This window comes from Scyliorhinus canicula, chromosome 5, assembly GCF_902713615.1.
Source record: "Scyliorhinus canicula chromosome 5, sScyCan1.1, whole genome shotgun sequence".
Taxonomy (NCBI): Eukaryota; Metazoa; Chordata; class Chondrichthyes; order Carcharhiniformes; family Scyliorhinidae; genus Scyliorhinus; species Scyliorhinus canicula.
This window is the reverse complement of record NC_052150.1, coordinates 72,835,065-72,849,262: the sequence shown is the minus strand read 5'-3', so window position 1 is coordinate 72,849,262 and position 14,198 is coordinate 72,835,065. Positions and strand designations below refer to the sequence as shown.

At 49.6% G+C, this 14,198-nt stretch overlaps 1 protein-coding gene across 1 annotated transcript in view; it reads left to right on the top strand.

Moving 5' to 3' along the window:
* The window catches only part of dnah5 (dynein, axonemal, heavy chain 5), a 458,053-nt gene that overhangs the window by 342,201 nt on the left and 101,654 nt on the right, over positions 1 to 14,198 (top strand). Inside the window, exons 61-62 of the mRNA XM_038797206.1 lie at positions 1,871 to 2,008; positions 12,095 to 12,230. Of these exons, the coding sequence (XP_038653134.1) occupies positions 1,871 to 2,008; positions 12,095 to 12,230 (274 nt within the window). The remainder of the gene's footprint in view (positions 1 to 1,870; positions 2,009 to 12,094; positions 12,231 to 14,198) is intronic.

Below are 14,198 nucleotides of genomic sequence, written 5' to 3'. Positions count from 1 at the left end.
ATACAGTGGTTAAGAAAGCCTATGGTATATTTATTAGCTGTGGCATAGAGTTTAAGAGCAGGGAGGTTAGGCGGGAATTGTACAAAACGTTAGTTAGGCCGCAGCTAGAGTATTGTGTGCAGTTCTGGAATCCACATGATAGCGGTGATGTGATAGCACTGGAACGGGTGCGGAGGAGATTTAGTAGGATGTTACCTGGACTGTAAAGTGTTAGTTATGAAGAGAGATTGGATAGCCTTGAATTGTTTTCCCTGGAGCAGAGGAGACTGAGGGGGGACATGATTGAGATGCATGAAATAATAAGGGGCATAGATAGAGTAGACAGGGACAAACTTTTCCCCTTGGTGGAGGGGTCATTGACCAGGGGGCGTAGCTTTAAGGTAAGGGGCAGTAGGTTTAGAGGGGATGTGAAGAAAAACCTTTTACCCGGGGGGTGGTGGGAGTTTGGGATTTGCTGCTGTCTGCGCGGAGTCTGCATGTTCTCCCCATGTCTGCGTAGGTTTCCTCCGGATGCTCCGGTTTCCTCCCACTAGTCCTGAAAAACATGCTGTTAGGTAATTTGGACATTCTGAATTCTCCCTCTTTGTACCCGAACAGGTGCCGGACTGTGGCGGCTGGGTGCTTTTCACAGTAACTTCATTGCAATGTAAGCCTACTTGTGACAATAAAGATTATTATTATAGTGGAAGCAGCGACCCTCATAACATTTAAGAAGTATTTAGATGTGCACTTGAGATCCCAGGCATACATTTCCCAGCACTGAGGGCCAAGTGCTGGGAAATGGGATTAGAATGGTTAGGTGTTTGTTTTTGACCGGTGCAGATGCAATGGGCCAAAGGGCCTTTTCTGTGCTATATGATCTATGATGCTGTGTATGACTCTATCTATGGATGTCAGTAACACAAGAAGTCCCAAGGCACCTCTTCAGTGGATGTGGAAATGAATGCTTAGTCGGGTGGTTGCAGACCTGTCTGAAAGTAAGGTTTTGAAGAGCTTTATAAAAATGGAGAAAGAGGAGGAAAGATAGAGAGGTGCATGGGAAAAGTTGCAGAAAACAGACCTGAAAGTTCTGAAATCTTATTAATTTTGGAGTGAAGAGTTGGAGCAGAGGTGTTCGGTAGGCTGGGGAAGGAGGAGGTATGAGAATGGATTGGGAGTTGGAATAAAAAGAGTGGAATTCTTGGGAGTGATTACAGGACTGGAGGAGCTTGTGGAGAAAGAGTTGTAGAGACAACAAGAATTTTAAATGCATGATGGAGGACAGGATTCAGTGGCAGTCAGTGAGCGTGGGAGTGATAGTCAAATAAGGTGTATTGCAGAACAAGACTTGGAACGCGTTGGAGTTTATAGGAAGAGGAAATTGTGAGATCAGAAAAGAGCTAGATTAGTTGATAGTGGAAATAGCAGAAGTATATCTCAACAGCAGATGGGCAGATGTATGAGTGAAGATGGCCGATATTGCAGAGGTGGAACTAAGTGATTTAAATAATGGATCGGGTGTGTGGTTTAAAGCTCAGCTCAGTATTGTACAATATGTCAAGATTGGCAATAGCCTGCTGAGCATGAGAATATGACATGGCAGCGAGGTGGAACCAGTTGTAAGAGATTGTGGCAAAGGCCATAGATGATGTCTACTGTTCAGCTGTAAGAAACTGTGACTCATCCAGGATTTGATATCAGGCTGGTGACTAAGAAGTCAAGTGATGAGTGAAGAGGGATATTCGATGGCATCAGCAAACAAACAAAAGTTCTCCCCATACCTCTGGATGATGCCATGTTGTTGAATCATTTATTTTCTTATAAAGAGGAACATCCAGCATTTATTACTTATTTGAAATCATACCTCAAAATATATATCTATTTATTTTAGGCTAATTTAGCAATCCAAGAAAATCGTCTGGCTATAGCTATGTTAGATCTCCAGAAGGCACAAGCAGAGTTGGATGCCAAACAAGCAGAACTGGACATTGTACAGGCAGCATATGAAAAGGCAATGACAGAGAAACAGGTGAGTATTGAGTGATTATCATCGAATTGATTATTGTTTTTAAAATACATGTAATGGTTTAATGATGAGGGAGGACAGGGATGTGCTGAGCAGACACACGCAAGATGGCTCTCTTCCGAAGAACTGGAAAATAGGCACTTTTGACCAAACTTAGCCCCCAAAAATCGGGCAAAAACATCCCCTCACCCTCTACAACACACGGAAAAAGAGAGATGCTGTGTAGCAGGAGCTCCAGATGCCGCAAAGAGGCCAAAAGCAATGGCAAAGGACAGGAGAAGGGAATGAGCGGATCAGCAGACCATTGAGGCGGGGGTCCCCGGCCACACCTGAGAGTGGGAGACCAGCAACCCGCAAAACGAGCTTCCCTCTCCTACTCATCGTAGGATGGATGGAAAAGTTCCTCATGAAGGAACTAAAGGAGCTGAAAGATGAAATCAGGCCCGACATCAAGGCAGTGGTTAAGGTGGCGGTCACAGAAAAGCTGGCCACCATGCAGATGGTCTTGGACAAAGTAGAAAGGAGATTAGAGGCCCAGGGAAACACAATCAAGGTCATGGAAAAAGCCTCGACGGACCAAGCGTCGCCCTGGAGGCGGAAATAACGAGGTTGGTGGCAACCGAGGGGAACCTGAAGGGAAGAATTGAGGTCCGGGAGAAATGGTCATGGCGCCAAAACCTTAGGATAGTGAGCCTGCCAGAGGGAGCCAAGGGTAGGGACCCCACAGACTATGTGGTTGAGGATTGGGAGTTATTTAGAATTCAGCAAAGAGTGACCAATGGATTGATTAAGAATTGGAAAATTGAATATGAAAGATTGCAGGGAACATAAAAACTGACTGTAAAAGTTTCTATAGATTAGGTGAAGTTTCTATAGGTAGGTTAAGTCGGGGCTGTTTAGCACACTGGGCTAAATCGCTGGCTTTGAAAGCAGACCAAGGCAGGCCAGCAGCATGGTTCGAATCCCGTAACAGCCTCCCCGAACAGGCGCCGGAATGTGGCGACTAGGGGCTTTTCACAGTACCTTCATTGAAGCCTACTTGTGACAATAAGCGATTTTCATTTTCATTTTTCATTTCAAGTTTCTATAGGTAGGTGAAGAGAAAAAGATTGGTGAAAGCAAATGTAGGTCCCTTACAGTCAGAAAGAGGGGAATGTATAAAAGAGACAAAGAAATAGCTGAGCAACGAAATACATACTTTGATTCGGTCTTCACAAATGAGGACACAAAGAATATACCAGAAATGTTGGGGAATGCAGGGTGGAGTGAGAGGGAGGAGCTGAAGGTGATCAATGTCAGTAGAGGAATAGTGTTGGGGAAATTTAAGGTATTGCAGGCTGATAAAATCCCCAGGGCTTGATGACCTACATCCCAGGGTACTGAAGGAGGTGGCTCTAGAAATAATAGATACATTGGTGGTCATCGTCCAAGATTCTATAAACTGCAGAACAGTTCCTGCAGATTGGAGGGTGGCTAATGTAACTCCACGATTTAAAAAGGGAGAAAGCAGAGAATTATGGACCAGTAAGCCTGAAGTCAGTGGTGGAAAATTCTAAAATTTATTATAATCGGAGTGGACTTCCGGTCGGCAAGCGGAACGGTCGCACGGAGAGGGGCTCCCGCAAGGTAACGAAGTCGGGGCCTTTCTCTCCGTAGCGGCAAAGAGCAGGGAAGGGAAGGGAAGGAAAGGGATGCCCCCCCCCCCCCCCCCAACAAACCTGTCGGCGGAGGATCCTTGGCAGCGGGAGCGGCTCGGCGGCAGCGGGAGGACGCGGGGTGCGAAGTGCGGCAGCAGGGACCGAGCAGCGGGGACTGGCACAACCCCCCCCCCCCCAACCAGCAGCGACCACCACGAGGCAAGGACAAAGGGACTGGGTAAAAGCCTCTCTCTCTCTCCTGGGTGAGGGAGGAGAAAGGAAGGGGGGAGAAAAAAAAAAGGACTTTTATTTTTAAAAAAAACAAAAGAAAACTGTTAAAGAGAGAGGGGGGAGGGGTATATGTACTATTTTCTCTCTTTTTACACTCACTCCCATCAAAAGTAAGCTCACCTGAGAGGAGTTGCATAAAAGAGGGGGGGAAGAAAATAATTAATAAATAAATAAATAAAATAAAGTGGTAAAGAGAAGAGAGGGGGGGGAAAGGAAGAGACAAAAAAAATAAATAAAAAGTATTTTAAAAAAATAATAAATAAATAAATAAAATAAAAATAGGGTGCGGAAAAGCGGGGGAAAGAAAAACAAGGGGAGAAGAAAAGATGAAAGGGAAGGGGGAGAAAAAAACGCCAGAAGGGAACCAAGGGAGAGGGGGCACCAGAAGCAGACGGGACAAGGGACAAGCCAGCTCAGGCAAGCGAATCAGCACACAAAGCGGCGGAACGGATGTATCGCTGCATCAAAAAGAGCTGGACAGACAGGTGCCCTCTCCCCTGGGGCTAGAGGGGGGCTGGAATTGGAAGGCAGCCTTTACCGAGGTGCTGAGGGAGCAGCTGCAGGCAATCAAGGCAGAGGTGCAAGCAGACGCAGAGGCAGCAGTGACCAGGGCCATGTCGGGTGCAGCAGGCTCTGACCAGATTGGAGGAGAAAGTGGATGCCCAAGGGGAGAAACTGGAAGCCCATGAGGCAACCATTAAAGAGCTGGAGAAAGCAGCGACCGACATGAGCGATCGGGTCACGGCCCTGGAGAGGGAAGTGGCGAGACTGGGCGCAACACAGGGGAGCCTGAAGGGCAGGGTAGATGACCAGGAAAACAGCTCGAGAAGGCAAAATGTTAGGATAGTGGGCCTGCCAGAGGGGATCGAGGGCAGAAACCCCACAGCATGCGTGGCTGCGATGCTGGGCAACTTAGTGGGGAGGAACACTTTCCCCACCCCACCGGAAATGGACAGAGCACATCGATCGCTGCGCCCGAAGCCCAAGGTAGGGGAACAACCGAGAGCAGTCATAGCCAAACTGCACCGGTACCGGGATAGGGAGACAATCCTGTGCTGGGCCAAGGAAAATAGAGACTGCAAATGGGAAGGGCACGCCATCCGAATCTATGAGGATCTTGGAGCAGACATAACTAAGAGACGGGCTGAGTTCAACAGAGCGAAAGCAGCTCTCTACAGGAACAGAGTGCGTTTTGGTATGCTGTACCCAGCGAAACTCTGGGTCACATACCGAAACAAGGAATATTTCTTTACAGCCCCTGCTGAGGCGAATAGGTTCGTTGAGGAGCACGGGCTGGAAAAATACCAGGGGGGGTAGGGACGAGGGGCCCCTGGCAAGGGGCAACGACACGCCGACGGGGAGGGTGGGGAGGGGCGAGGCAAAGCCAGCCCCCCCCCGGGCAGGAGCACCCAGAACAAAAAACAACCCACTGCCCAAGGGACCGCTCCAGGTGGGAGGCCAGGCCCCAGCACGAGGGAACGAGAGTATTGGAGAAGGGAGAGCAGGCGAGAGGGGTGCAGGGTAGGATGGGGTAAAGAGCGGGCAGAAAACCGTAGAGGCCAGGCAGAGGAGAAGCGAGACAACAACTCCCGAGAGGGGAGCCACCGTACTAGCAGGAAAGCTAGCGCCGGGGGCACGCAACAAAGCAGGGCCGCAGCGCACCCCCAACAGGGGGGAAGGTGCCAGGCAGGGAAGGGGGGGAACACCCATCAAAGTCGGGAGAGCAAACGGGGACAGGAACAGGGGATAGAGGGGCAAAGGAGGGGTATACAGTGGAGGAGGGAAAAGGGAGAGACCGGGGGGCACACAGGGAGCGAGAGACCAGGGAGGGGAAATGCAGGGACAAAAGAGGCCAGAAAAGGAACAGGGCTACAAAGTGCCACAACCAAGGGCTCGAAACAAGGAACCGCTGCAAGCACCCACCCAGTACGGTCTGTGGGCGAAGGGGGCCCCCAGAGTGCAGGGGACTACCCGCGTGGCGGACACACAGTGGACGACCATGGCGGGTGCCCCCGGGACAAGGGGAAACCCCGGAGCGCAGAGACCCGACCGCATGGGGAGAGCAGTGATATTGGCCATCCTGGACGGCCCCCTAACAAAGGGAAACCCCGGAGGGCAGGGGCGCATCCACCAGATAAATATGGTTAATGCCACAGTAACGAGGGGGCAGAAGCCCCCCCACCAGGGTAATCACTTGGAACGTAAGGGGACTTAACGGCCCAGTGAAGAGATCTAGAGTCCTCACCCACCTCAGAAACATGAGGGCCGACATAGTCTTCCTCCAAGAGACGCACCTGAGGAAGCAGGACCAACTGCGGGTAAGAAAGGGCTGGGTGGGACAAACCTACCATTCCTGCTATGGGACAAGGGCCAGGGGGGTGGCGATCCTGATCGGCAAGAGGACAATGTTTAGGGTGACAAAGACGGTTACAGACCCAGGGGGGCGGTATGTCATGGTCAGCGGGACCCTGGATGGGGCGCCGGTAGTTCTAGTCAACGTGTACGCGCCCAACTGGGACACCACGAGTTTCATCAAAAAGACCATGGCAGAAATCCCGGACATAGCGACGCATCGACTAATCATGGGGGAGGGATTCAACTGTGTACAGGATCCAAAGACGGACAGATCAAACCCCAAAACGGGGAAAACCTCAAGCATGGCAAGGGAACTCAGTCACTTTATGGAGCAGATGGGAGCATTGGACCCCTGGAGGTTCGCCCACCCGGGGGAGAAAGAATTCTCCTTCTTCTCCCCAGTACACAACGTGTACACCAGAATTGACTTCTTTGTGGTGGGGAAAACGGTGCTTCCAGGGATAGACAAAGTGGAATACTCCGCAATTGTAATATCGGACCACGCTCCACACTACATGGACGTGCGGCTAGAGACGGGAAGGGCCCAGCGCCCCACATGGAGGTTCGACGGTGCCTTACTAGCTGACAAGGCCTTCAGCGAAAGGATAGCGCGGGCCATAGCAGAGTACACGGAGAACAACCAAAACAGGGAGGTCTCATCCTCCACATTATGGGAAGCGCTTAAGGCCGTACTAAGAGGGGAAATCATTGCCTTCAAAGCGCAAAGAGATAGGGAGGAAAGGGTAGCCAGGCAGAAGCTGGTCGACTCCATACTGGAGGTAGACCGTTAATACTCCGAGGCCCCGACCATAGAGCTCCTGGCGGAGAGAAACGAACTACAAAGGAACTTTGACCTGCTCTCCACCAGGAAAGCAGTACACCAACTCCGCCAGACGCGCGGGACCCTGTACGAACACGGAGACAAAGCCAGCCGCCTGTTGGCACACCAGCTGAGAAAGCAGGCAGCCACCAGAGAAATTGCGCAAATCAGGGGTACCAGAGGCACGTTGGAAACAGAACCAGAGAGGATTAACAAAACCTTCAAGGCCTTCTACCAAGAGCTGTACACCTCAGAGCCCCCAACGGGGAAGGCTGGGATGAACCGGTTCCTTGATGGACTGGACATACCAGTCGTGGGAGAGGGCAGAAAACGGGACCTGGAAGCACCACTAGCACTGGGAGAGATCATGGACAGCATCAGCTCCATGCAGACGGGGAAGGCGCCGGGACCGGACGGATTCCCGGCGGACTTCTACAAAGAATTTGCGACAGCGCTGGCCCCGCACCTGCGGGAGATATTCACAGACTCGCTAGCTAGGGGCACACTGCCACCTACGTTAGCACAGGCCTCAATCTCGCTGATACCGAAGAAAGACAAAGACCCAACGGAATGTGGGTCAGACAGACCCATATCTCTGCTGAATGCAGACGCCAAAATACTGGCCAAAATCCTAGCCAAAAGGCTAGAAGACTGTACTTGAGGTGGTCACAGAGGACCAGACGGGCTTCGTCAAAGATAGACAGCTTTCCTCGAACATCAGGCGCCTGCTGAACGTGATAATGACCCCCTCCGGGGAGAGAACACAAGAGGTGATCGTCTCCCTGGACGCAGAAAAGGCCTTCCGACAGAGTCGATTGGAAATACCTCATAGAGTTACTGGAGCGGTTCGGGCTTGGAACAGGGTTCACCGCTTGGGTAAAGCTCCTATACAACGCTCCCATGGCGAGTGTACGGACCAACAATACCAACTCCCAATACTTCCAGCTGCACAGGGGCACCAGACAAGGATGCCCACTGTCCCCGCTGTTGTTTGCACGAGCAATCGAACCGCTAGCAATCGCGCTCAGGGCAGCAAAAAATTGTACGGGGATCCGAAGGGGAGGCAGAGAGCACAGAGTCTCACTCTATGCAGATGATCTGCTCCTCTACATCTCGGACCCACAAAGCAGCATGGACGGAATCATCGCGCTCCTGAAAGAGTTTGGAGCCTTCTCGGGCTACAAACTCAACATGAGCAAAAGCGAGATCTTCCCAGTACACCCGCGAGGAGGGGGGGGGGGGGGGGGGGGGGGGGGGGGGGGGCAGCAGCACTAAAGGGGCTGCCGTTCAAACAAGCCCGACACAAATTCCGCTACCTGGGGATCCAAATAGCCCATGACTGGAAAGGGATCCACAAATGGAACCTCACCAGCCTGACTGAAGAAGTAAAAAAGGACCTACAAAGATGGAACAAACTCCCACTCCCCCTCGCGGGGAGAGTCCAGACGATCAAAATGAACGTACTGCCCAGGTTCCTCTTCCTGTTTAGATCCATTCCGATCTACATCCCCAAGGCCTTTTTCAAAGTGCTGGACAAACTTATCATGGCGTTTGTATGGGGGGGTAAAAATGCTAGGATCCCAAAGAAGGTCCTACAAAAAACAAAATCCGGGGAGGGCTAGCCCTCCCGAATCTACAATTCTACCACTGGGCGGCAACAGCCGAGCGAGTAAGGGGATGGATCCAGGAGCCAGAAGCAGAGTGGGTGCGTGCGGAGGAAGCCTCCTGCATGGGGACCTCCCTCCGGGCCCTCGCCACGGCAGAACTCCCATCCCCACCCAAAAAACACTCCAGCAGCCCAGTGGTGACAGCCACCCTCCAATCCTGGAACCAACTGCGGCAGCAATTTGGCCTGACCAAAATGTCGGACAAGGCTCCCATCTGCAGCAACCATAGGTTCACACCAGCACTGACTGACGCCACCTTCAAAAGGTGGAGGCAGGATGGGGGGACACTGACAGTCAGGACCTATACACGGATGACAGGATCGCAACACTGGACGAACTGACAGAGAAATTTCAGCTAGCCGGGGGGAACGAGCTACGGTACCTGCAGCTCAAAAACTTCCTAGGAAAGGAGACAAGGACGTACCCACAACCGCCACGACAGACACTACTGGAAGACCTACTGGACGCAAGTATCCTAGAGAAAGGGAACTGTAGCAACATGTATGACCGACTGGTAGAAAGGGACGACACTGTACTGGACGCAACAAGAATGAAATGGGAGGACGACCTGGGGATTGAGATAGGGTGGGGACTCTGGAGCGAAGCACTGCATAGGGTCAACTCCACCTCCACGTGTGCAAGGCTCAGTCTGACGCAACTAAAAGTGGTACATAGAGCCCACTTAACAAGAAACCGTATGAGTAGGTTCTTCCCGGAGGTGGAGGACAGATGTGAACGGTGCCAAAGAGGCCCAGCCAACCACGCCCACATGTTCTGGTCTTGCCCCAGACTTGTGGAGTACTGGACAGCCTTCTTTGAGGCTATGTCCAAAGTGGTGGGGGTGAGGGAGGAGCCATGCCCGATAGTGGCGGTCTTCGGGGTTTCAGACCAGCCAGAGCTATTCCTGGGGAGGAGGGCGGACGCCCTTGCCTTTGCCTCTCTGATCGCCCGCCGTAGAATCCTGTTTGGCTGGCGGTCAGCAGCACCACCCAGAGCTGCAGACTAGCTGTCCGACCTCTCGGAATCTCTCCAAATGGAGAAAATCAAATTCGGCATCCGAGGGTCAGACGACGGCTTCCACAGAACGTGGGAGCCATTCATGCAATTGTTCCGGGACCTGTTTGTGGCCAACGAACAAGAGGAAGAATAGTCGGGTGGCCACGAATCAGGGGAAAATGGACGGGAATCGGGAGAAGGTAGCCGGGGGGGAGGGGGGGAGGGCTACGGGTTCGTTATGGGCGTTTGATGGCTAGTTAAGGCCCAAAACCAAACTCTAATTAATTGCCTATAAACATGTGCCTCGGCCATATTGGGGAATGTAAAATATGTATGCCGGCTAAAGGGGGCGGCCACAGTTAATATTATGAAGATGCTTACCTGTAAATATACATGTTAATTTTTGCGTTTTTTTTTCTCTAATAATTTGTAATTTGTTGGATATAAAATATGAAAACTCAATAAAAAACATTTCAATTTTTTTTATTATAATCAATTAATCTTTATTATTGTCACAAGCAGGCTTACATTAACACTGCAATGAAGTTACTGTGAAAATCCCCTAGTCGCCACATTCCGGCACCTGTTCGGGTACACAGAGCGAGAATTCAGAATATCCAATTCACCTAACAGCATGTCTTTCGGGACTTGTGGGAGGAAACAGACAGTGATCCAAGCGGGAATTAAACCTGGGACCTGGCGCTGTGAAGCAGAGCACAAGGAGAGGAGTTTAGAACTAGAGGGCATAGGTTTCAGGTGAGAGGGGAGAGATACAGAAGAGACCAGACGGGAAATTTTTTCACACAGAGGATAGTGCCCATCTGGAACTAGCTGCCAGAGGCAGTGGTAAAGCCGGGTACAAAATCTTTCCTTTAAAAAAACAGTGAGACAGTTACATGGGCAGGGTGGGTATAGAGGGATATGGACCAAATGCGGGCAAGTGGGACTAGCTTTGTGATAGAAATTGGGCGGCATGGACAAGCTGGGCCAAAGGACCTGCTTCCATACTGTAAACATGTTCCGTGGGCCCCAGCGCATGCGCGGACCCGTGGCTGGAAGTGCATGGCCCCTTATCGGCAGCAGGAGCTGCGCGGCGCACGCTGGGGCTCTGCAAGCCCCCTTAAAAACGAATCAGCCCGGACGTTTTAGAAAAAAGTTCAGAGTGATTCGCGCCGGTTTTCTAGCAGGTGTTGGGATATAACCCCGTTATTGGAGAATCCCGGCCTATGACTTTAAAAACAGTGGCAGGATCGGACCGAGTCAGCATGGATTTATGAAGGGAAATCATGCTTGACAAATCAACTGGAATTCTTCGAGGATGTAACTAGTAGAATTGATGAAGGGGAGCCAGTGGATGTGGTGTATTTAGACTTTCAGAAGGCTTTTGACAAAGTCCCGCATAAAAGATTACCGTGTAACATTAAAGCACATGGGATTGGGTGTTGCGTATTAAGATGGATAGAAAACTGATTGGCAGCCAGAAACAAGAGTAGGAATTAACGGGTCTTTTTCCAATTGGCAGGCAGTGACTAGTCGGGTAACCGCAGGGATAGGTCCTAAGACCCCAGCTATTCACAATATATATTAATGATTTAGATGAGGGAACAATATTTCATATCTCCAAATTTGCAGATGACATCAAATTGGGTGGGAGGGTGAGCTGTGAGGAGGATTTGGAGATCCTTCAGTGTGATTTGAACAAATTGAATGAGTGGCAAATGAATAGCAGATGCAGTTTAATTTGGATAAATGCGAGGTTATCCACTTTGATGGCAACAACAAGAAGGTAGACTATTATCTGAATGGCCATAACGTAGGCAAGGGGAACCTGCAGCGAGACCTGGATACAGGTTCAGCAGGCAGTAAAGAGGGCAAATGGTATGTTAGCCTTCATTGTGAGAGGATTCGAATGCAGGAGCAGGGATGTCTTGCTGCAATTATACAGGGCCTTGGTGAGGCCACACCTGGAATATTGTGTGCAGTTTTGGTCTCCTTATCTGAAGAAGGATGTTCTAGCTATAGAGAGAGTGCAGCGAAGGTTTACCAGACTGATGGACTGACGCACAAGGAGAGATTGAATTAGTTAGGATTGTATTTGCTGGAGTTCAGAAGAATGAGAGGGGATCTTTTAGGAACCTATAAAATTCTAACAGGACTGGACAGGGTAGATGCAGGAGGGATGTTCCCAATGAGATCCAACGCACAATTTCAGATGTGCTCTGAACATTTGCTTCTGATACGGACTCTACTTAATAAATACCTAAAGATTTATTTTCAGGAGACTAATGTTACGGAGCTGACATCCTATGTCTCTTCTTCTTAGGCATTATTGGAGGATGCCGGACGCTGCCGACACAAAATGCAGACCGCTTCCACTCTGATCAGTGGGCTGGCTGGTGAAAAGGAACGATGGACCAAACAGAGTAAGGAATTCTCAGCGCAGACCAAACGTCTTGTGGGTAAGAACTACCTCCACTTATAGCTGAAATATGTTTTGTACTGGTGCATCTTGTGCTTTCTGCCCTTTCAAAAATAGAGATATGACATTCAGGAGCCCAGTGCTTCAGTCCTTCCACTGCATTATTGCACAGCATGTCAAAAAAACATAATGGTTGAATCTACATTCAGAATATCTTAAAAAAGAAATACTCTAAATCACAGTATTTTATTTTTTTAAATTCTAAATCTGACTGGAATCGTGAAATTGAGCGCAGTCTGGATAATTGATGTTCTGAAAGATAAATCAGTATTGGAAATTCTGCAATCAGTAGCGTTCTATAATCAATATGCAACAGCTTTTATTTTTAATGAACTGTTAAATGAGTTTCAGATAAAATTCAAGGTCAGTATACTGGAGGTTTAATGCTGCTCTCTCACTGCAGATTCAGTACCTATTTGGCTTTGCACTGGAATGTAAATCAAGTGTGAACGTCTGAAGTGTCTTGGAAACAAAAATGAGATTCCATGGGCATAATTTTCCCATTCTGCCCAGTGCGGGTCTTGCGGCAGGTGGATTCCTGCCAGTGCCAAAACAATTTGCAATTCTTCCGATGATGGGTTGGGTATCTCACTGAGTCGTGACATGAATTCAATTTGCATACGTTACCATCTCATGAATGCTCATTTTAAACATTCTTTTCAACGGAATTATGTAACGCCTTCCAATCTTGCATCATACCAGCAGGACGTTGCGCCGGTCTGAATCACGTTTGAAAAAGAATGGCGTGCAATGGTCAGACCTCAAAGTCAGTGCAACATTCATAGCCATAGCCTATGTGCCACACAGATGTGCCAGTCAGATTATGATGCCAGTGGAATACCACACTGCTGGAGTTTGTCTGATCCTGGTGATTGCTTCCATATTCCTGAATAATAATAACCTTTATTGGTGTCACAGGTAGGCTTACATTAGCACTGCAATGAAGTTACTGTGAAAGGCCCCTGGTCAACATTCCAGCACCTGTTCGGGTACACTGAGGGAGAATTTAGAATGTCCAATTCACCTAACAAGCACGTCTTTTGGTACTTGTGGGAGGAAACCGGAGCATCTGAAGGAAACCCACGCAGTCACGTGGAGAACGTGTAGACTCTGCACAGACAGTGACCCAAGCAGGAAGGACAAGGGTACACAGGAGGGGAGGGGGGAGAGAATAATGCAGATAGAGGGGAGACTGTGGGATTCAGATGTTAAACCTCAGCAATGGCATCTTGATCACTTTGATGGATCTGTTAGTGCGTCAGATACATGGCTGCATCAGCAACAAGGTTAGTAGGCAAAAACCACTGGAGACCATTACAGTTGCTTTTGGTTCAAGATTGTGAGCTTCTCTGTTTTTGCTCATTTTTTTTTTTTTTTGCAATACATTTTGTTACGGCATTTGTAATTTTTAACAGCAATTTCAAAAACAAACATAACACAGTAAATAACACCCCCCCCCCCCCCCAACCAACAACCAAGCTTACACACACAGTTCCCCAGTCCTCCTCCTCCACTCACTGATCCCACCTCAACTATCTCCCTCTAAGCCCCCTCCCTCCCTATCTCCCCACCCCCCTTATAGCTTAATTTTCTTCAAAGAAGTCGATAAACGGTCTCCACCTCCAGGCGAACCCTAACGTTGATCCTCTCAGAGCGAACATGATCTTCTCCAGCCTGAGAAACCCAGCCATGTCACTAACCTATACCCCCAATTTCAGGGGCCGTTTCCAAGCTACCAAGGAAGCAAAGGCTAAAACGTCAACCTCTCTCGCCCCCTGGACTCCCGGGTCTTCCGACACTCCAAACATCGCCACCCCTGGACTCGGCACCACCCTAGTCTTTAATACCGTGGACATGACAGTGGAAAATCTCTGCCAAAATCCCCTAAGCTTCGGACATGCCCAAAACATGTGGACATGATTTGTGGATCCAAATCTATCCTCCACCC